The sequence below is a fragment of the Nicotiana tabacum genome, chromosome 14, assembly GCF_000715075.1.
Source record: "Nicotiana tabacum cultivar K326 chromosome 14, ASM71507v2, whole genome shotgun sequence".
Taxonomy (NCBI): Eukaryota; Viridiplantae; Streptophyta; class Magnoliopsida; order Solanales; family Solanaceae; genus Nicotiana; species Nicotiana tabacum.
In genome coordinates this window covers 35,869,039-35,892,511 of record NC_134093.1, presented here as the reverse complement: position 1 = coordinate 35,892,511, position 23,473 = coordinate 35,869,039, and the positions used below count along the sequence as shown (strand labels likewise).

The window sequence follows — 23,473 nt, the reverse complement described above, 5'->3', positions numbered from 1 at the left end:
ATTTTGGTTGGGAGATCATTAGCACCGATATACCATCGTCTTTGTTAGTACAGAGTCCGATTACTCTCGATCGGCTAGGCCATCTCCCCACGAACAATGTGGTTTGACATGTGATGCGAAAGAATGTTGTTACCAAGAGTAGCACCACCATATGCGCAATATGGCGTCTGATCTCCACCCGATCAGCTAGGCCGCCTTCCCACATATGCCGCGTGGGTTGACTTTTCCAATCCACAAAGGTTCCAGTTTTATCCCAGTTAAGGGGAATAATATCACAATTTCCAAAGGTTCCAATTTCATCCCAAATAAGGGGAATAATCCCAATCCAACCCTACACCGGCACGTGTAGTTTCAGGTGTGGGACTTATGACCCACCCTTCCTCGGTATTGCTAATGATACTCCTAAAAATAGTTTTGATTTGATTTGCAAACAGAAATATCATAAATACAATTGTACTTACCTCAACATCTTTCACATTGTATGAATTCTCATTAGTATTTCCAGTCATTCACAATGACAATATTTCCTTGGCTCATTAGGCCATTCACAAGATTCTTTATTCCTGGCACGATGGCCGTATTTCATATTTCACACTTTCACCTCTTTTAATTTCAAATATCACCATCAAGTATCAACATATAGGATATTTCAGAAATCATATACTTCAAATCCATTTTAAATGGAAACTTCAAATACACATGGTTTCTTCCCAAAGAATGAGGCATACCAACCAACAATAGAAACACACATGAAAAATCATAAACAGTCAATACACCATTTACTCTTGCAATACTCTTCCCTAGAAATGACAATGTACAATTTCAACACATAAGTATATAGAACTCGAATCACACTGGATATATTTATAAATCAAAGCATTAGTTAAAGCAGCCACTAATGGGCATGAATTTAGTACAAAAGCTTTTAGACAATTCTATCTTCGAAGTCATTTTTAAACAATTGAGTCGAGGCTCATTTCACATTCTTTATCGCATCTTCTCAAATCATTTGCACTACTAGACATAATCATAACTTAAATTCTTGGCACTTTGGCCACACTCTATATCCCCAATTAACTTATTTCACTTCCAACCATCTTTATAGATTATCAACAATAAGATATTTCCAAATCAAGACTTTAGGTACATTTATGAGCAATTAAAAGTCTTAAGAATATTGAGATTTTCTCACACAATTTGGCATACTATTTTTCATTGAAACACGACTCAAAGCCATAACCTTTTAATACGTAACCCATACTTTGAAACTTACGGAAACATTATGGAATTCAATTCCAAGAGAGAAAGTTTAGCCAACATACCTCAATCGAGCTTCCTTAACTCTAGAATGATCCGAAATTCTTAGAAATCCCGATCTATTTTGAGACATAACAAAATTGAACCATAATTAGGAAGATATTCATGGTCTCAGTTCATTTGAGCATTTTATCAGACATTAGGTGTGCAAATTTAACCACAAGGTTCTTCTAAAAGATTTTCTTCACTCCACAACCCAATCCTTACTTATTTCAGCTCAACAATCTTCCCACAATTTTTATTGGTACATGCATGTATAAATAATAATCTCATACCCATGAATCATACTCCTAATCAACCATCTTCTACCCAAATTCGAAATTGAAAACTAGGGTATGGAACCTTACCTCTTAGATGAAGAACTTGTGGGTTTTTCTTGTTAATGTTCCAAGATTTGAGCAAGACTTGATGAATAATTAGCCTAGGATTTTCCTCTCTCTCTCTCTAAAACACTCTCCCTTCTCTCTAAAACATCATATTTTAGCTCAAAAATGACCCAAAACGTGTATTTAATGAAGTAGGGTCGGGTTTTAAAAACCCAAAAATGGAGCTTCGGAACAGGTTCTGTGGTCGCATATGCGACCGCATAATGGATATGCGGACCGCATATCTGTCGCATAATTACAGACCAAAACGATAAAAAATATGTCCGTGTATGCGGTCACTATGCGGTCCGCATAACTGTTATGCGATCGCATAATGCACCGCATACCAGTTATGCGGTCGCATAGCCGACCACATAATTTCCCCCAGACTGGCCCTTCTCCTGCTTACTTCTGCGGCCATTATACAGCCCACATAGTGATTATGCGGTCGCATAATGGACCTCATATGTGCCTACTGAGATAAGCTTTTGACCACATTGGTTTATGCGATAACATTATTGGTTAATTGTGTGGTTGAATCTCCTTGAGAACTTAAATTCCGTAGGTTAATAACTTGTAAGTTTCTTCATATCAAGAATAGAATATATGTAGAAAGGGATTTTTTTTCGTTCCTATTAAATATTTGAAATTTATTTACCAAAATTGTCCTAGATATGTATATTACCTGATCTAACTATATTTTCCTTACAATTTATGTACAATTCATTATTAGTGCCATAAATTAGGGGATTTAGTTATACCCTTTTCTTTTTTCTTCTCCTCCCATCTTTCCCTATTCTCTGCCGCCTCTCTCCATATACAATCTATTGTTAGTGCCTTAAATTAGGGGATTAGGTTACACCCTTTTCCTTTTTTCTCTCCTCCCTTCTTTCCTATTTCTGCCACCTCTCTCCATATACAATACATTATTAGTACCTTAATTTAGGGGATTCAATTATAATATTTTTCTTTTTCTCTCCTTTCTTACCTTATTCTCCGCCGCCCACAAATTAAAAATAAAATTTCGTATAAATTTGATATATCTACAATAACATATCAACTAAAAATAAAATTTATACAACTAATTATATAATATATTACTTATTTATAACTTATCTACAACTTTCATGCATCATTTTTACCCAGTTAAATACAACTATAACATCAACAACAACAACAACAACAACAACAACAACAATAACATACCCAGTATAATCCCATAAGTGGGGTTTGAGGAAGTAGTTGTACGCAGACCTTACCCGTACCTGGCAGGGTATAGAGGTTATTTTCGATAAACTATCGGCTCAAAAAAAGTGAAAAGAGAGAGAAGGGAAGAAGACGAAGAAGAAAGAAAGAATAGGGAGACAAAGGACGATAAGGAAAAGGAGAAACAAAATAACAACATCAACAAAAATAACAATAACAACAACAAGTAAAAAAAGTAGCATCAAATAGTAACAAACTAGAAAATACGATGAACAGAGTGAACAAAATAATGAGCAAATAATAGAGGTCAAAGAATACCAAAAAAATAAGAGAGCTACTAATACGACTAAAGAAGAATGAGGAACTCTCGACTACCTACTAGCCTTCTACCCTAATCCTCGACCTCCATACCCTTCTATCCTGGGTCATGTCCTCAGTAAATTGAAGTAGCGTCATGTCCTGCCTAATCAGTTCTCCCCAATACTTCTTCGGCCTACCTCTACCCCTTCTCAGCCCCTCCTCAGCTAGCCTCTCACACCCCCTAATAGGAGCATCCGTACTCCTCTTCTGCACGTGCCAGAATTATCTCAGCATCAACTCCCCCATATTTTCCTCCACGGGGGCCACTCCTACTTTGTCCTGCATAACTTCGTTCCTAATTTTATCTATCCCGGTATGCCCACACATCCATCTCATCATCCTCATTTCTGCTACTTTCATCCTCTGAACATTGGAGTTCTTGACTGGCCACCACCCTGTAGAACTTACCCTTAAGTCTTGGAGGCACCTTCTTATCATATAAAACACCAGATGCGAGCCTCCATTTCATCTACCCCGAACCAATACAGTAGGATACCTCATCATCAATCTCTCCATTACCTTGGATTATAGACCCGATATACTTGAAACTACCCCTCCTCGGGATGACTTGGGTATCAATCTTCACATCCACGTCTGCTTCATGAGTCTTGTCACTGAACTTACACTCCAAGTATTCCATTTTGGTCCTGCTCAATTTGAAACCTTTAGACTCGAGGGCCTGTCTCTAGACCTCCATCCTCGCGTTAACCTCGCCTCTTGTCTCATCAATCAGCACTATGTCATCTGTAAATAACATGCACTATGGCACCTCCCCTTGAATGTGTCGCATCAACACATCCATCGCCAGAGCGAATAGGAACAGGCTAAGAGCCGATCTTTGGGGAAACCCCATCACTACTGGGAAGTGATCTGAGTCACCTCCCATTGTCCTCATCCGGGTCTTAGCACCATCATACATGTCATTGATTACCTAGTGTATGCTACCGGAACGCTTCTAACCTCCAAACATCTCCACATAACCTCCCTTGGGACTTTATAGTACGCCTTTTCTAGGTCTATAAACACTATGTGTAAGTCCTTCTTTCTCTCCCTATACGGCTCTACCAATCTCCTCACCAGAGGAATGGCTTTCGTAGTCGATCGCTCCGGCATGAATCCAAACTGATTCTCGAAAATCGACAAACTCCTCCTCACCCTGACTTCCACCACCCTTTCCCAAACTTTTATAGTATGACTCAACAGCTTGATACCCCTATAGTTATTGCAGTTTTGGATATCACCCTTATTCTTGTACAAGCGAATCATCATACTCCACCTCCATTCTTCGGGCATCTTCTTTGTCTCGAAGATAACATTAAATAACCCAGTAAGTCACTCCACGCTGCACGGCCCGCACTCTTCTAGAATTCTATCGGGATCTCATCTGGCCTAGTCGCTCTACCCCTACTCATCTTATGCATTGCTCCCATAACCTATTCAACCTTACTATACCTACAATAGCCAAAATCACGCCGACTCTCGGAGTGCTCCAACTCACCCAGCATAATGCTTTTATCCCCCTCCTCGTTCAACAGCCTGGAAGTATGTCTGTCATCTTCGCCTAATATGAGCATCTTCCTTCAATACTATGTGGTCCTCGTCTTTGATACACTTCAGTTGGTCCAAGTCACGAGCCTTCCTCTCCCTTACTATGATTTTTATACAGCTTAAATATAATTTTTATACAAATTTTATACGAATATGTCTTATGTATGTATTTTGTATATGATTTGTAGTTATACTGTATGTGGTGTGTTCTTCTTCCTCTCTGAAATTCCAATCAAAACTCCATCTCTTAATAGAATTTTGATACATATCAACAATTTTATATAAAGAGTGGTATATTGATAACTTAAATACAAATTTTATACAACGATTTATACATTATACAACTATTTTTTAACTTTCATACAACATTCAAATAATATATATATATATATATATATATATATATATATATATATATATATATATATATATATATATATATATATATATATATAACTACAACAGAATACAACTTAAATACAATTTACATACAACTATAATATAATTATACTACAACTTTACTACAATTTCGTAAGTATATTGTATATCATGTGTTCTTCTTCTTCTTCTTCTTCTTCTTCTTCTTCTTCTTCTTCTTCTTCTTCTTCTTCTTCTTCGAGTTCTTCTTCTTCTTCTTCTTCTTCTTCTTCGACTTTCAATATGAAATCCAACCAAAATCAACTCTAATCTTCGCCAAATACCTTCAAAATTGAGATATAAATTTCAAAGAATATTCTCAATTATTTGCAACAATACTCAATACAAACAAATAATATTTTTCGAAAATCCAAATTTGAATTCAAAGTTTCGAAGTTTTTTAATGGCTGTCAATGGTGGAGAGTCAAACACCTTCAAAATTTATTGATTGACAATTTTAATTTGAACACCAATTATGCAACATGAAAGAAAATTACTAAGTTAAAAATCTATAGTAAAATAATTGATATTTATTAATGAATTCCCTGAAAAAATGTGGATAAAGTAGATGAGAAAAGAGAGAAAAATAGAGAAAATTGAAGGAAGAAAATATGGTTGGGGAAAGAATAGAGAATTTGTGAGAGAGATAGAGAGACGAAGAGAGAGATCGAAGAGAGAGTGGAAAGAGGGAATAACTTATATTCTCTATTCAATTCCTAATATAAAGGGATACTCATTAATACTAATTTATATGTAATTGATAAATTATATATCAACTTGTAATTAAATTAAAATCTAAACAGTGAGAGTAAATAAGTTTTTAATGTAGTACATATAGGTAAACACCTCATGTGGACAATCATGTTTCTTGAGAATAATGTTAGAATTAATGCATTCATGAATAGTATCCTAGACTTTTGTATTATCTCAGAGTCTTTTATAATTTTAAAAGTATTTAGTTTTTCAATATTATCTCTGAATTTTTCATGAAGTCTTTATATGAACTTGTGATGCGTGTATCTTGTTAGTTGTGCAGGACTCTTAAATAATATTTTGAGTAGCATAAATAAAGATGTATTTGGCGGTTGTAATCATCAAATGGCCTTAAGTAGCCTAATACAAGCATTCTCTAAGAAAAATACTTTCTTCCTATTTTTTCCTACAAATTGATATTAAGGGCAGTTGTTGATCTTAATCGGGGTTAGCGGAAGAAAAATAATCATGATATCAAACACAAAAGAAGGATTGCAAAAAGGAAAGCATCGGACTAATTCATCTATTCAGTGAACATTATCCTGATCCTAAATGTATAATACACTCTACTACTGGAGGATCAAGACAGTCTCTGAGCTTTTACATATTACTACAAGATAGGGGCTTACCACATATATGTTACAAGGTTAACAATAATGGGAACCTTTAATTACTAGGACTGATTGTGCTGGAACATTTGAGACATCAATCATTCTGTGTTGAGTTTCTTCCATATGCATTGTTATTAGCCTTACTTGCTGCATTCTATGATTACTTCATTGGTTTATGGGCAGCTAACGTCCACATATTCCATGTGGCATACTCCAGGCACTTCATTGTTGGTTATAGCTGATTGCTTGGTTGCAACTGTCTTTGCACAAACATATAACAATGTGGTTGAGCTACTGCTGCTTCCGTGCTGCTGGGATTACATCCCCCTCACGGCCTTCAACAGAACAACCAAGCTACTCTTACACAGCTTGACTTTTGCTGTTGTGGCTAGAGATGTATGGCATTGTTGTGTGCTTTCTTATTAGTTCCCAGTAGTATTAGCATGGTAATGTGCTCATTCTAGGGGTGGTCTGAAGACATACAATAATAATATACCAACCAGGGAACATCCACAGCCCTCATACCTCATTCACAAACCAAGATTCCTCAAATCACCCAAAATCAGCAATATGAAGTTAGAATCTCTGTGTATTCACATATTACATCACATTAGAGGCTTATCACAGGGGTGTTACAAGGTCCTCAGCAACTTGACTCTTTTTATGGTTAGGTTGTCAGTAAGTAGACATATACTGTCCAGATATTCCCTGAGGAATACACCAGGCATCTTATGGTTGGGTATAGCTGATTGTGCACAAACATATAGCAATGTCTTTTGGATTTTACTTCTTCCTTGTTGCTATGACTACATCAGATACAACTTCAGCTTGAGATGCAACCTCTTTTCCTTCAATAGGGCAACCAAACAATACTTGTACTGCTTGACTCTTTATGCTGTGGCTTGGGATGCTCTACATGGTTGGGTACAATCTTACAACTCCCCAGTGACATTAGCATTGCATCAGGCTCATTCTGGGGGTGGTTTGATTATACCAAGAAAACAACATCCACAACACTTCTACCTCACTCACAACCCAATTTTCTTCACTACTTTCAGAACACACAAGAATCTGGGAGTAGAGTTTTTTTCTCCTAACTTGTTTGCTACATTTTGCAGGAATCAGGGATATATTTGGACTATTAGAGCATATGCTTGGACTGGTATAACCAGTACTAACAATCCAGTAGCTGGATCCCTTTCTACCAAACCTCACATGTTGGCTCACAGGCAGTATTTGCTACAAGTTATGGTTTCATCATCACAACTGCGAAGGTTCCAGAAATATGCCCATCTTATTGAGTCATCTGCAATGTAACTGCAAATGTGTTATTGCGACACAATAAAACATCATCATTCCACATAAAATATCAAGCTGCACTGTCACAACAGAACACCTTACTATGCTGGTGTGAAATGGAAAAAGACTTTACTGAAGAGGCTTACTATAGTGGATTCCTTATCACTGTATCCTTTATGTATGGGGATATTTCAACACTCAGTGGTATTAGCATTACATAATGCTCAATCTGTGGTTGCTGCATCGCCAAATGGGAAGATACAATTCTATCTCAGTATCTATTAGTTTCTACTAATCCTGTGTTGCTGCCAAAACATCGGACATAAGTATCACCTATCAATGGGTGCACAGGACAACTTATGCCAGTTCAGTGACTGTCTGTCGATGAGTCATTTTCCAGTGATTCAATTATCCTTGACTGGTTGGTGGGTCAAAATTTACAACTACAAGCTGGAACTCAAACAAAGAAATCTCAAATTTATGTTTACTGTATCAACAATGATGCTGGAATTCTTCAGCCCCAAATTGACAAAGCTACAAGGAATTATTTGTAATTGGTGTATGAATTTATGGTCGTCGGCAACAATTGGATGTTTCAAATTAGTAGATGCATACTTTACAGTTATCATTATGCTACTGCTACATTGTATTTGGTAGCAATAACCATTGGCTTTCTTTGTTTCATTATTTTTTTTTATTTGAACTTGTGTAATTTTGACCCATTTTGGGACTTATTATGTATAACGGCTACTAGGTTAATAACCTAACAGTATATTTGATTAAAAAAAAAAAAAGAAGGTGTTGATTCTACAGTTATTTTTACTCCATTTTTAGATGGAAATGACTTTGAATACTAGAAGATTAGAATGAGAACTTATCTAAAAGTTGAAGGCTTGTGGACAATTATTGCAAATGATTATGAAGAGCCAGAAGACAATGATTACCTATCAATAGTAGCAATGTAACATATTGAGGCTAATTGTCGTCAAGATGCAAAAGCTTTGAGCAAAATTAAAATGGGAGTCTCGAGAGTATTTTTTGTTAAAATTGCCAAATGTGATACTGCAAAGCAAGTTTGAGAGTCTCTAGAAGCTAAGGTATATAGTGATGAAAATATATGCAATATCAATCTTCAAACTCTTAGAAGATAGTTTCAAAATTTGAAGATGATAGAATCTGAAAAAAATAGATGAACATTACACAAGAGTCATGAATATTGTTAATGAAATGAAAAATCACGTCTATGAAATTTTCAACCAACAAGTTGTGAATTTTTTTTAATTAGTGTTACAAAACATATTAGCATATTATTGCTATAACTGAAGAGACGAAAGATCTTTCTAAGCTTTTTGTCAGAGAGCTAGTTGGATCATTTCATGTACATAAGAAGCAAAAAACTTTTCGTGAGAATCAACCTGAAGAGACAGCTTTCCAGTCCAGAACCAATGAAATTTTTTAAGAATTCTCAAAGAATCAACAAAAGAAGAAGTATAATCCAAAAAATAAGCAGGGTCGTGATGACTTCACCAAGAAGGATACAGAAAATGTGTAAAGAATACTAGTCTATTTTGTAAAATTTAAAAAAAATACTAACCATAATATAGAAAAATATTAGCACAAAGGCAAACTCCAACGTAACTTTTGTAAAATGCTTTACCACATAAAGAAGATTTGCAAGCACAACCAATAAGAGCAAGCCAACGTTTGCGTAGAAAAAGTAGAAGATAAAGAAGAAAACCTTTTTTATGCTTCTCAATCTGATGCTTCAGAAAAAAAGTGATGAATGGCATGTTTACAACACTGGTACCAATTACATATGTGGAGACAAGAAGGTTTTCATCTCAATTAATCCCAAACCCACTTCTAAAGTGAGAATGCGAAGTGGAGCGTTACTTGACGCTAAAGATAAAGGTATAAATTCAATCAATACAAAAATGAGCAGTAAGGAAATTCATGATGTTCTTTATGTTCCTGGCTCGGGACCAAATTTTCTTATTAATGGGCAGCTCATGAAAAATGGTAATTCTCTTTTGTTTAGGAATGGTCTTTGTAAAATTTATGACAAAAATGAGCCAAATCAAGTCATTGTTAAAGTAAAGATGATAAATAGAAACTTTCTTTTACAACTTCATTATAATGCATTTAAAAGTAAAATTGTAAATGATTCATGGATTTGGCATAAAAGTTGTCACTTGAATTTTTATGGTTTAAAGCTCCTCTAACAAAAAGGCATGGTACAATGTCTTCCTGAAATACATACTGAGGTGGTGGCTTTGGCACAAAAAGTTTTGTCACTTGAATTTTTATGTCTTAAAGTTTCTCTAACAAAAAGGCATGGTATAAGGTCTTCCTGAAATACATACTGAGGTGGATCCATGTAAAAGTTGTATTATGAGAAAGCAACATAGAAAGTCTTTTCTAAAAAGGAAGTGTTGGAGAGCAAGTGCATCATTGGAACTAATCCATACAAACATTTGCTTACCAATGAAGACTGCATCCTTGGGAAGCCAAAGGTACTTTATAATTTTTATTGATGATTATTTAAGAATGGCTTGGGTTTATTTCTTGAAAGAAAAATTAAAAATATTTGCTACTTTCAAGAGATTTAAAGCTTTTGTTGAGAAGCAAAAAGGCTGCAACATTAAAACCATTTGCAGTGATAGAAGAGGTGAATACATAAGTCGAGAATTCGAAGAACATTGCAGAATTAAAGGCATTGGGAAGCAACTTAAAGCACGGTACAATCCTGAACAAAATGGTATATTTGAAAGAAAAAACATAACCATTATTGAAATGGCCAGAATAATGATGAATGAGAAAGGGCTGCCAAAAGGTTTTTGGACAGAAACAATATATACAACAGTTTATATTCTCAATAGGTGTCCGACAAAGGCATTGAAGGATAAGATACCGGTTGAAGCTTGGAGTAGAATAAAACCTTTTGTAAGCCATTCAAAAAATTTGGGTGTATTTATTATGCTCATATACCACTGAAAAAAGAACAAAACTTAATTAAAAGAGTCAAAAATGCATATTTCTTGGTTATAGTGATGTGACAAAAGGTTATAGGCTTCTCAATGTGAAAACTAACAAACCTTTTGTCAATAGAGATGTCATATTTGATGTTACACCCTGCATTTTTCATACGTTAAGCTATGTCATGAGTTAGTCACTGTAAGCTCGGAGAGGTAGGATATTCCAAAGTTTATAAGTAATTATGACTATATTTAGTAAATTATCAGAAGGGTTAGAGGTTAAATGAATCAAAGAGAGTGAATTTTCATGAAATTTCTAACTTATGGAGTGACTTACAGATTGTACATTGGAAGTACTGGCCGATGTTATAACTTGTACTTTTGGGATAATACCAGAAGTTCTTAACATGATAAAAAGAACATGTTATGAGGTATTTTAATTGTATAATAGTCTTATGTTAAGTGTTGAAGTCAAGCAACTTGTAAAACAAAAGTCAGCAAAGTTATCGCAAGTTACGTTCATAAGTTTACTAAAATTTGGGTATAATGTCACTGAGCATTTCTCTCATTAAACTTGGATTTATGGGGTGATCTATCCAAAAATTGAAGGTCAATGAGTCTAGTTTTCAAATTATTAAACTGTCTGTCGATACAACGTTAGGGTGGGAAGATATATGCGTTTTAGCGGAACTGCGCATATAGCTATATTTGGACGCACATAGGCGGTGGAGATTATTTTTGATGTTATAAAATAGTGCAGCCCTTTCCTCACATTATTTTTCATCCAAAATTGAACCTTAATCTCCCTAAATGCTCCCAAAGAATCTCCCTATCATTCAAGCAAATCCTACCAAGGTTTTGAGGTAATTCTTCCTTCGGAAAGATCGTAGTACTCGTATACCTTAGTTTTGCTTGTTGTTGTTGAGCTGGCGATTTCTTCGGGTTAAAGCATGGTGTATAAGGGATGGATGTTGTTGTTTAGGGTAATATATTCTTATCCTTCATGTGTATAACTTAGTTTGAGCTTTAGATGTGCTTAAACGATACAGGTTAGTGGTTGAATGTTGTAGTTGAGTTAAGGGTTCTTTATAGGGCATTTTGGGGATGTTCTTGTTACTTTTGAGGAGATGTACATATGGTTGCTGGTTGTGGTTGTTGTTGTTATTTTTCTAAACTTGAGGAATTGTAAAAACAAGAGATATGTTGTCTGATTTATCGTAGAACGAGTTGATCGCTCATTAGCTAGTTGATATGTTTCTCTTATTGATACTACTATTATTTTATTTGTAGTAGAATAGTTGGGAAGAAGCTGTTTCTATTGTCATCATTGAATGATCGGTTTCAAATGTAGGTTAAGGCTATTCCTTTCTTTCTTTAGCATGGATTCCGAACAAGTTTCCTTCCTAGTATGATTTTGATAAGTAGAACCTCATAGATGCTCTATTCGGGTGTTCGGTGATTCCATGAATATTCTGTTTGGTACTGACCCAATAAGATGAGTTTCATATGATTATTGATAGTCTTTTTCTTCTCCCAGAAAGTATATATTATCCATATCGGCACCCTCAAAAAGACTTTCGTAACTCAACGAATGTTAGCTAGAATTGACATGAGAACTTTACTTGATTTGTATTTGTTGTATGTTATGATAGACATTATGAATAGGTCCAGTGGCCTTGTAGTTACATGTGTGCTAGCTTGGAAGATATGGGTTTGATAACCTAGTAGTTACGGACTCGCTAGTCCAAGAGAGATCATCTCGATAGTCGAGAAAGAACAGATTCACTAATCTAGTAGCTAGCACATACGTACGAGATCCTATTGTGATATAGCATAGTAGTTGTTATGTGATTACACAACTTGCATACTAGAGATTTAGATGATGTGTTTGTTGGTTTGTGTATTACTCCCAAGGGCCAGAGTAACAAGATTACGAGAAAACAAGACTGTAATGATCTGGCCGATCATTTTGAGAGTTGTAGCCCCGTTTCCTCATTTACTGTCCATTTTCTACTTTATAGCTGTTATGTGACTTATCGGGGTAGTCGGTTTGGGTCCGGAATAATTTCACAATGAAATGAGATACTTAGTCTCAAGGTTGAAAGCTTAAGTTGAAATGATTGACCAGATGTTGATCTATGAGTAAACGGCTCTGGGATGGAGTTTCGATGGTTCAATTAGCTCCGTTAGGTGATTTTGGACTTAGGAACATATCCGGATTATGATTTGGAGGTCCGTAGTGGAATAAGGCTTGAAATGGCAAAAGTTGGAATTTTTGGAAAGTTTGACTGGGAGTGGACTTTTTTGATATCGGGGTCAGATTCTGATTCCAAAAGTTAGAATAGGTCCGTAATATCAAATGTGAATTTTGTGCAAAGGTTGGGGTCAATCGGATGTGTTTTGATAGGTTTCGGCGTCGTTTGTAGAAGTTGAATTTTCCTTAGTTTTAATAGACTTGAATTGGGGTATGATTCATGTTTTTAAAGTTGGTTGATGTGATTTAAGGGCTCGACTAAGTTTTTATGGTGTTTTAAGACTTGTTGGTACATTTGGTTGAGGTTCCGGGGGTCTAGGGTTGATTTCGGATGGTTACCAGATCAAAAGTTAAACTTGAGAAGTTGCTGAAATTGGGGTCTGCTGGTGTAATCACACCTGCGGAGCTTTGATCGCAGGTGCGTGCTCATAAGTGTGGGCTGAGTTGCGCAGATGCGAAGGTTGGAGGGGTGGTCGCAGGTGCGAAGGATTTCCCATACCTGCGTGACCGCAAATTCGGTGAGAGGTGCACAAGAGCGGAAGGTGTACAGGTGCTATAGGGAATCCGGCATTTGCGTGACCGCAGATGTAGTAGGAGGACCGCAGAAGCGAAAGTGGGCAAATGAGCTGGGACCACAGAACCGGCTTAGATGCTCGCAGAATTGGAGTGAGGGACCGTAGGAGCGGATTTGGCTGCAAATACATGGGTGATGTCGCTTCTGCGATGCCGCAGAAGCGATTAAGTTCCCGCGGAATCGGAAGTGCTGGGCAGATATTAAAACAAGGGTTCTAGATTTTGGCCTCATTTCAAACATTTCAAGCACGGGTTATGGCGATTCTTGAGAGGATTTTCGAGGGGATTCTTGAGATTCGAGGCATTCGGAGGTCGTTTCGCGAGACAATGGTATATTGGAGTAGATATTTTCTCAGATTGAGATCCAGGTGTTTCCGGATATGGTGGGTGTTGATTCACTGCACATTTGACCCTTCGGAGATCTCGAGGTAGCTGCTCGGCATTTTCGGAGACCTTGTTTCTCCTTCCTTTTCCTTTCGCTTATTGTATTTAGTTTCGGACTTTTATAGATAGTGTTTTCTAGACTTGCGATATATAGATGCTCATGTACTCTGTGACACCCTGATGGTTGGGAATTTTCGCATTGTGTTTTGGGTTTCTATCCCGTTTATGAGAAATTTTATTGTTTAAACTGCTTTAATTCATTTTTTGTTAAAAGTGTTGGAGTTATTTGGAAATGTCAGCTTACCTAGTACCACGATAGGCGCCATCACGACAGTTTAGGATTTTGGGTCGTGACAAGTTGGTATCAGAGCCTAGGTTACATAGGTCTCACGAGTCATGAGCAGGTTTAGTAGAGTCTTGCGGATCGGTACGGAGACGTTTATAGTTATCTTCGAGAGGCTGTCAAACCCTTAGGAAACTTCATATTCTTGTATTCTTGTTGTGCGGATTTCTTGATTCCGATAACTAAACTTATGTATTCTATTCTCTCACATATGGTAAGGACACGTGCTACCGGGCAGGACGAACAACCACCAGTACCACCAGCTAGGGCCACGAGAGGCCGAAGTCGCGGTAGGGGCAGAGGTGCAGCTCGTACAGTAGCTAGAGCAGCACTTGTAGATCAACCAGTTGCTCTAGCACAGGAGTAGGTTCTAGATATAGCTGAGCCAGTGGGGCTAGCTCAGGCACCAGCTGTGCCCATTGTGATTCCAGGCCTTCAGGATGCTTTGGCCCAGATATTGACTGTTTACACTGGCCTTGCTGAGGTGTTTTTGGCTCTGGCCGCACCATCTACTTCCCAAGTCGGGGAAGGTAATAATACCTCAGCTACCCGTACTCCAGATCAGGTGATGCAGAGACTTTAGACACCGGGGGTACTACCAGCCCAGCCGGTTGCAGCTGCTCATGCCCTGGTTGTCCCCGTTATGGCTGATGATGAGCAGAGGAGACTTGAGAGATTTGGGACGCTTCAACCTCCATCATTTAGCGATTCTGAGTCAGAGGATACCCATAGTTTCTTGGATAAGTGCCAATTGATGCTTCGCACGACTGGTATTTTGGAGACCAATGGGGTCTCGTTCACTACTTTTCAGTTAACTAGGGCAGCCTTCAGATGGTGTGAGGCTTATGAGAGGCGCATGCCGGTCGGTGCAGCACTACTTATATGCTAGGAGTTGTCCATTCTCTTCTTGGAGAAGTTCGTGTTGCAGTCTCGCAGGGAGGAGCTACGCAGATAGTTTGAACAGTTATGACAGGAGGGCATGTCTGTGACGCAGTACAAGATGAGGTTTTCTGAGTTGGCTCGTCACGCAGTTTGGCTGATTTCCACTGATAAGGAGAGGATTAGGAGGTTCATTGATGGCCTCACATATCATCTGCGATTGATTATGACTCGGGAGAGGGTGTCTAGTGCTATTTTTGACGAGGTGGTTGACATTTCTCGGCAGATAGAGATGGTCCACAGTCAGGAGCACGGATAGAGGGATGCCAAGAGGCCTCGTAGCTTGGGAGGTTTCAGTGGTGCTCCTTTTGGGGGTCAGTTCTACCATGACAGGGGTCGTCCGTATAGTCACGCTTAAACGGCTTGCCCAGTTCACCGTGGTGCAGCATCCATCCATGGTTCATACAGTTCTCATCAGGGTCAGTCATCTCGCAGTGCCCTTCCAGCTCAGAGTTCATCTCGTGCACCATCAGTTCAGGGTTCGTCTGCACCGAGTGCTTCTAGCGGTTATTCTGGTTCTTGAGGCCCATCCCAGTCCCCACCACCATAGTCAGATCGGGGTTGCTACGAGTGTGGGGAGCTTGGTCATATCAGGAGGCAGTGTGCCCACTTTTTGGGAGGTCCAGCTCAGTAGAGGAGTCAGGCTACAACTTCAGCACCAGTTACTTCACCACCCGCCCAGCCAACTCGGGGTGGGGCTCAGTCAGCTAGGGTTCACCCTAGAGGGGGAGGCCGATCAGGTAGCGGTCAGGCCCGATTCTATGCTATTCCTGCCATACCATATATTGTTGCTTCAGATGCAGTGATCACAGGTATTGTCTCATTATGCCACAGGGATGCCTCCATATTATTTGACCCTGGTTCCACTTATTCGTATGTATCATCGTATTTTTCTCATTATCTTGATATGCCCCGTGAGTCCTTAGTTTCATCTACTCATATATCTACGCCATTAGGCGATACTATTGTTATGGACCGCGTATATCGGTCGTGTGTGGTGACTATTGGGGAATTGGTGACTAGAGTTGATCTCTTGATGCTTAGTATGGTTGATTTTGACGTGATCTTGGGTATGGATTGGTTGTCTCCTTGTCATATTGTTCTGGATTGTCACACTAAGACCGTGAAGCTAGCGATGTCGGGGTTGCCAATGATCGAGTGGAGAGGGTCTCTAGACTATGTTGCCGGCAGAGTGATTTCATATTTGAAGGCCCAACGGATGGTTGGCAAGGGTTGTTTATCTTATTTGGCCTTTGTGAGGGATGTTGGTACTGATACCCCTACCATTGATTCTATTTCGGTGGTGCGAGATTTTCCGGACGTGTTTCCTTCAGACTTTCCGGGCATGCCGCCTGATAGGGATATTGACTTTGGTATTGACCTGGTGTCGGGATCTTAGCCCATTTCTATTTCACTGTATCGTATGGCACCAACTGAGTTGAAGGAATTTAAGGATCAGCTTCAGGAACTTTTTGATAAGGGGTTTATTATCCCTAGTGTGTCGCCTTGGGGTGCACCGGTTCTGTTTGTGAAGAGGAAGGATGGTACTATGCGGATGTGCATTGATTATAGGCAGTTAAACAAAGTTACAATCAAGAATAAGTATCCTTTGCCACGCATTGATGATCTATTTGACCAGCTTCAGGGAGCTCGGGTGTTCTCTAAGATTGACTTGAGGTCTGGGTATCACCAGTTGAATATTCGGGACTCGGATATTCTTAAGACGGCCTTCAGGACCCGTTATGGTTATTATGAGTTCCTTGTGATGTCTTTTGGGCTGACCAACGCCTCAGTAGCATTCATGCATCTGCTGAACAGTATTTTTAAGCCTTATCTTGACTCGTTTGTCATAATGTTCATTGATGACATCCTGATGTACTCTCGTAGACAGGGGGGCATGCCCAGCATTTGAGGATTGTGTTGCAGCGGTTTAGGGAGGAGAAGCTTTATGCTAAGTTCTCCAAATATGAGTTTTGGCTTAAATCGATGGCGTTCTTAGGGGCATGTGGTGTCTAGCGAGGGGATTCAGGTGGATCCGAAGAAGATAGAGGCGGTTCAGAGTTGGCCCAGACTGTCCTCAGCTACGAAGATTTGGAGCTTTCTTGGCTTAGCCAGTTATTATCGTCATTTCATGGAGGGCTTCTTGTCTATTGCATCGCCTTTGACCAAATTGACCCAAAAGGATGCTATTTTCAGGTGGACAGATAAGTGTGAGGAGATCTTTCAGAAGCTCAAGACCGCCTTGACCACAACTCCAATTCTAGTTTTACCTTCAGCTGCAGGCTCTTATACAGTGTATTTTGATGCTTCTCGGATCGGTATTGGTTGTTCTTTGATGCAGAAAGGTAGAGTGATCGCTTATGCTTCGCGTCAGTTGAATCCCCATGAGAAGAACTACCATGTTCATGATTTGGAGTTAGCTGCCATCGTTCATGCATTGAAGATTTAGAGGCATTATCTCTACGATGTGTTTTGTGAGGTGTTTACAGATCATCGGAGTCTCCAACATTTGTTCAAACAGAAGGATCTAAATTTGAGGCAACTGAGATGGTTGGAACTACTAAAGGACTATGATATCACTATTCTGTATCATCCCGGGAAGACCAACGTGGTGGCCGATGCCTTGAGTAGAAAGGCGGTGAGTATGGGTAGTCTTGCATTCATTCATGTTGGTGAGAGACCTTTTGCAGTTGATGTTCAGGCCTTGGCCAACTAGTTCATGAGATTAGATGTCTCGGAGCCCTGTCAGGTTCTAGCTTGTGTGGTTTCTCGGTCTTCATTATATGATCACATCAGAGAGCGCCAGTATGATGATCCCCATTTGCTTGTCCTTAAGGACACGGTGCATCACGATGATGTCAAGCATGTTACTGTTGGAGATGATGGGGTATTGAGGATGCAAGGTCGGATATATGTGCCTAATGTGGATGGGCTACGTGAGTTGATTCTTGAGGAGGCCCACGATTCGCAGTATTCCATTCATCCGGGTGACGCGAAGATGTATAAGGAATCGAGACAGAATTATTGGTAGAGAAGGAAGAAGAAGGATATAGTGGGGTTTGTAGCTCGGTGCCTCAACTTTCAGCAGGTGAAGTATGAGCATCAGAGACCGGGAGGAGTGCTTCAGAGGTTAGAGATTCTAGAGTGGAAATGGGAGTAGATCACCATGGATTTTGTAGTTGGGCTCCCACGGACTTCGAGTAAGTTCGTTGCTATTTGGGTGATTGTGGATCGGCTGACCAAGTTCGTGCACTTCATACTAGTTGGGACTACTTATACTCCGGAGTAGTTGGCTGAGATTTACATCCGCGAGATTGTCCGCCTTCACGGCGTGCCAGTGTCTATTATTTCAGATCGGGACATGCAATTTACATCGTAGTTTTGGAGAGCCGTGCAGAGAGAGTTGGGTACCCAGGTTGAGCCGAGCGCACTATTCAAATATTGGAGGACATGCTACGCGCTTGTGTCATTGATTTTGGGGGTTCTTGGGATCAGTTTCTGGCACTTGCAGAGTTTGAATACAACAGCAGCTACCAGTTGAGCATTCAGATGGCTCCGTATGAGGATTTGTATAGGAGACGGTGTAGATCTCTGGTGGGTTGGTTTGAGTCGAGCGAGGCTAGTCTATTGGGTACTGACTCGGTTCAGGATGCTCTGGACAAGGTTAAATTGATTCAGGATCGGCTCCGTACGGCGCAGTCTAGACAGAAGAGTTATGCCGACAGGAAGGTCCGGGATGTTGCTTACATGGTTGGGGAGAAGGTCCTACTCAAGGTTTCGTTCATGAAGGGTGTTATGAGGATCTGGAAGAAGGGCAAGATGAGCTCTCGGTATATTGGGTCGTTTGAGGTACTTCATAGGATTGGGGAGGTGGCTTAAAAGCTTACCTTGCCACCTAGTTTGTCGAGTGTGCATCTAGTGTTTCATGTTTCTATGCTCCGGAAGTATGTCGGTGATCCGTCTCATGTTTTGGATTTCAGAACGATTCAGTTGGACGGTGATTTGACTTATGATGTGGAGCCGGTCTCTATTTTGGATCGGCAGGTTCGAAAGTTGAGGTAAAAAGACATAGCTTCAGTGAAGGTACAGTGGAGAGGTTAGCCAGTTGAGAAGGCTACTTAGGAGACTAAACGGGAGATGCAGAGCAGATATCCACACCTATTTGAGACTCTAGGTACATTTCTAGACCCGTTCGAGGACAAACATTTATTTAATATGGGGAGGATGTAACGACCCGGTCGATTATTTTGAGAGTTGTAGCCCCGTTCCCCCATTTACTGCCCATTTCTACTTTATAGCTATTATGTGACTTGCTGGGGTAGTCAGTTCGGGTCCGTAGTGATTTCAGAATGAAATAAGACACTTAGTCTAAAGGTTGAAAGCTTAAGTTGAAATGATTGGCTGGATGTTGATCTATGAGTAAACGACTCCTGGATGGAGTTTCGATGGTTCTGTTAGCTCCGTTGGGTGATTTTGGACTTCGGAGCGTGTCTGGATTGTGATTTGGAGGTCTGGAGTGGAATTAGGCTTGAAATGGCGAAAGTTGGAATTTTTTGAAAGCTTGACCGGGAGTGAACTTTTTTGATATCGGGATCATATTCTGATTCCGGAAGTTGGAATAGGTCTGTAATGTCAAATGTGACTTGTGTGCAACATTTGGGGTCAATTGGACGTGTTTTGATAGGTATCGGTGCCGTTTGTAGAAGTTGAATTTTCCTTATTTTTATTTTGCTTGAATTGAGGTGCGATTCATGTTTTAAAGTTGTTTTGATGTGATTTGAGGGCTCGACTAAGTTTGTATGGGGTTTTAAGAGTTGTTGGTACAATTGATTGAGGTCCCGGGGGCCTTGGGTTGATTCCAAATGGTTAACGGATCAAGAGTTGAACTTGAGAAGTTGCTGAAGTTGGGGTCTACTGGTGTAATCGCACCTGCGGAGCTTTGATCGCAGGTGCGGGCAGAGTTGCACAGATGCAAATTTTGGAGGGGTGTGAGCAGGTGGTCGCAGGTGCGAAAAATTTTTTGCACCTGCGTGGTCGCAAGTGCGGTGAGAGGTGCGCAGGAGCGGAAGGTGCACAGGTACGGTGGGGAAACCCACATCTACATGACCGCAGATGTGGCAGGAGGACCGTAGAAGCGGAAGTGGGCAGGTGAGCTGGGACCGCAGAAGTAGCTTGGATGCTCGAAGAAGCGAGTCCGCAGAAGTGGAGTGAGGGATCGCAGGAGCATATTTGGCCACAGATGCATGGGTGATGTCGCTTCTGCGACGCCGCAGAAGCGGAAGTGCTGGGCAGATTATTAAAACAAGGGTTCGCAATTTTAGCATCATTTCAAGCATAAGTTTGGGCGATTCTTGAGAGGATTTTCGAGCGGATTCTTGAGATTCGAGGAATTAGGAGGCCGTTTCGCAAGGAAAGGATATATTCGAGTAGCGATTTGCTCGGATTGAGATCCAGGTATTTCCGGACATGGTGGGTGTTTATTCACTGCGCAGTTGACCCTTCGGAGATCTCGAGGAAGCTCGGCATTTTCGCAGACCTTGTTTCTCCTTCCTTTTTCTTTCACTTATTGTATTTAGTTTCGGACTATTATAGACAGTATTTTCCAGACTTGTGATGTATAGATGCTCATGTAATCTGTGACACCCCGATGGTTGGGAATTTCCGCGTTGTGTTTTGGGTTTCTATCCCGTTTATGAGAAATTTTATTGTTTAAACTGCTTTAATTTATTTTCTGTTAAAAGTGTTGGAGTTATTTGGAAATGTCGGTTTGGCTAGTACCACGATAGGCGCCATCACGATAGTTTAGGATTTTGGGTCGTGACAAAGACGTATCTGGGTTGGTAAGAGTAGAGTATATGCCTTCCAGGTTTCCTTGTTACTTGAGATATATGTTCAGTTGTTTCCTTCAGTATTCCTTCATTTGAGTTCTGCAATTACATTTGATTATCTAGTTGCCTTACATATTTCGTATATTCTTTCGTACTGACGTTCCTTTGCTGGGGGCACTATGTTTCATGTTGTTGGTTCAGATAGATAGACTGACCAACCTTTACAGTAAGCAGTTTAGAGTTCAATAGTTGATTGGTAAGAATCTATATCAACCGGAGTGCAGCCAAGTCTATAGGACTTTTGTTGTGGTTATCTATATAAGCTTTATGGGTAAGTCGGGGTCCTGTGCCGACCATGTTACTTATGTCAGATACTCTTAGAGTATTTTTTAGATGCAGATGTACTTGTGGTCAGTCGTACTAGTTTATATGATGGCCTTGTCGGCCCTTATATGCATATCATTTTGGGTTGGTTATGAGCTGATGTCATACGTTATGGCCTTGTCGGCCTAGATGTTTGTATATATTTTGTTGTACATGATTTACAGGTTACTATGTTTAGTCAAGTTAGGAACCAAGTGCCAGTCGCGCCTCCTTAGGATTTGGGACGTTACAAACATGGTATCAAAGCGAGGTTTGCGTCCTAGGGAATCTACAAAATCGTGTCTATTAGGGTCCTACCTTTAGATATGTTGTGAACCACACTTATAATCGGGAGGCTACATATTATTTAAGGTCTGATATCTTTATTTCATCTCCAGATCGAGCCATAGAGTTGAGTCATAGGAGTCTAAGGTTAACTCGTGCTTTATTATCTGTTTACAGAGATGCCTATAAGTAAAAAGGGAACAGTTAATCATTTGATAGATGCAACGGCATGTGAGGGGACTAGTAGTATGCCACTAGTAGATGAGGGCTAGAAAGAAGCCCACGATGAGACACCCTCTCAGGTATCCCTGACCCCATCAGTACTAGAAGAGCTCCAGTACCACAAACACCACCATCTGGTTCATCTGAGCAAGATATGAGGGATGTAGTATAATTGTTGACTCGGATAACACCCATAGCGGAAAATGGGGGCACCTCCAAATGTTGGACTTCGAGATAGATCAACTAGTTCGAGGGTACAAGAGTTCATTAACTTCAATTTGCTAGAATTTGCAGGCTCAGACCCACAAGAGGATCCATTGAAATTTATCGACGAGCTCTAGATGACCCTTAGAGTAATGCATGTTATAGGGACATGGGCGGTAGAGTTAACACCTTATAGGCTTGGGGATGTAGTTATTTTCTTGTACGATGCTTGGGAGCAATCACGAGGTCGGAATGCACCTTTAGAAGTATGGGAGGAGTTCACTAAGGCCTCTTTAGATCATTACTTGCCATTGGAGATCTGATAGTCTAGAGTTGAGCATTGTTTGGCCATTAGGCAGGGGAATATGAGCGTACGAGATTATACTCTTAGGTTTGACTCATTATCCAGGTATGCCCCGACAATAGTGGCCTCAATGAGGGATAGAGTTCACCGGTTTGTATGTAGTTTAGAGTCGAATTTGGTGAAAGGTTGCACTATAGCATCCTTGAACTCGGAGATGGATATCTCCAAAATTCATGCCTTCGCCCAGATATTAGTGGAAGGTTAGAAGTAGCGTCAGCTTGATCAGGATAGAGATAGCGGGCAGAAAAAGAAGGGTAGATTAGATAGTAGTTACAGGGGATCTCAGAGTGGTAGTGAGCAGCAGTCCTGTAGGCAATTGACCAGGTATCATGGGGGCTAGTGTATGACCAGAGTTTTCAGGTTGGCCCAAGTCAGAACTCACGAATGTTAGATCCTGTTTGGCCAAGCTTCTGGGAGGCCAAAAGTACTTTTTTCCCTAAAAATATATTTTTTAAAAAAATTAAGTTGTTTGGCCAAGACGGAGAAGTAATTTTAGCGAGCAGCACAAGCAGTTTTTCGGCTTTTGGGAAGAAACACAAACTTCTAGCTTCTTCCAAGAAGCATAAGCAGAAGTACAAAATTAATTTATTCAAGACAAAACTATCCTTACTATAAATTTATATTATTCAAATTATTCCTTACTGATTTAAGATTTTTCTTTTCATTTTTTGTTTCTAGTTTTTAGCATTCTTTTTAATTTAAAGATATCATAAACATGAATCATATTGTAACTTTCCAAATTCTTTATTGACTTTTCTTTTTTTTGATTTATTCTTTGTGTAATGTCTTGTAGCTTTTCAAATTATTTTCTTTTATATTCATACTAAAGCAAATTATCTATATCCTTTTTGGATTATCAATTC

General features: G+C 39.6%; 1 protein-coding gene across 1 annotated transcript in view; it reads left to right on the top strand.

Moving 5' to 3' along the window:
- The first annotated feature begins 7,992 nt into the window (after nt 1–7,992).
- The window catches only part of LOC142168886 (uncharacterized), a 30,432-nt gene continuing 14,951 nt past the window's right edge, over nt 7,993–23,473 (top strand). The window contains exons 1-5 of the mRNA XM_075230055.1: nt 7,993–8,043; nt 9,180–9,254; nt 9,646–9,969; nt 10,303–10,389; nt 10,478–10,709. Coding sequence (XP_075086156.1) covers nt 7,993–8,043; nt 9,180–9,254; nt 9,646–9,969; nt 10,303–10,389; nt 10,478–10,709 — 769 coding nt within the window. The remainder of the gene's footprint in view (nt 8,044–9,179; nt 9,255–9,645; nt 9,970–10,302; nt 10,390–10,477; nt 10,710–23,473) is intronic.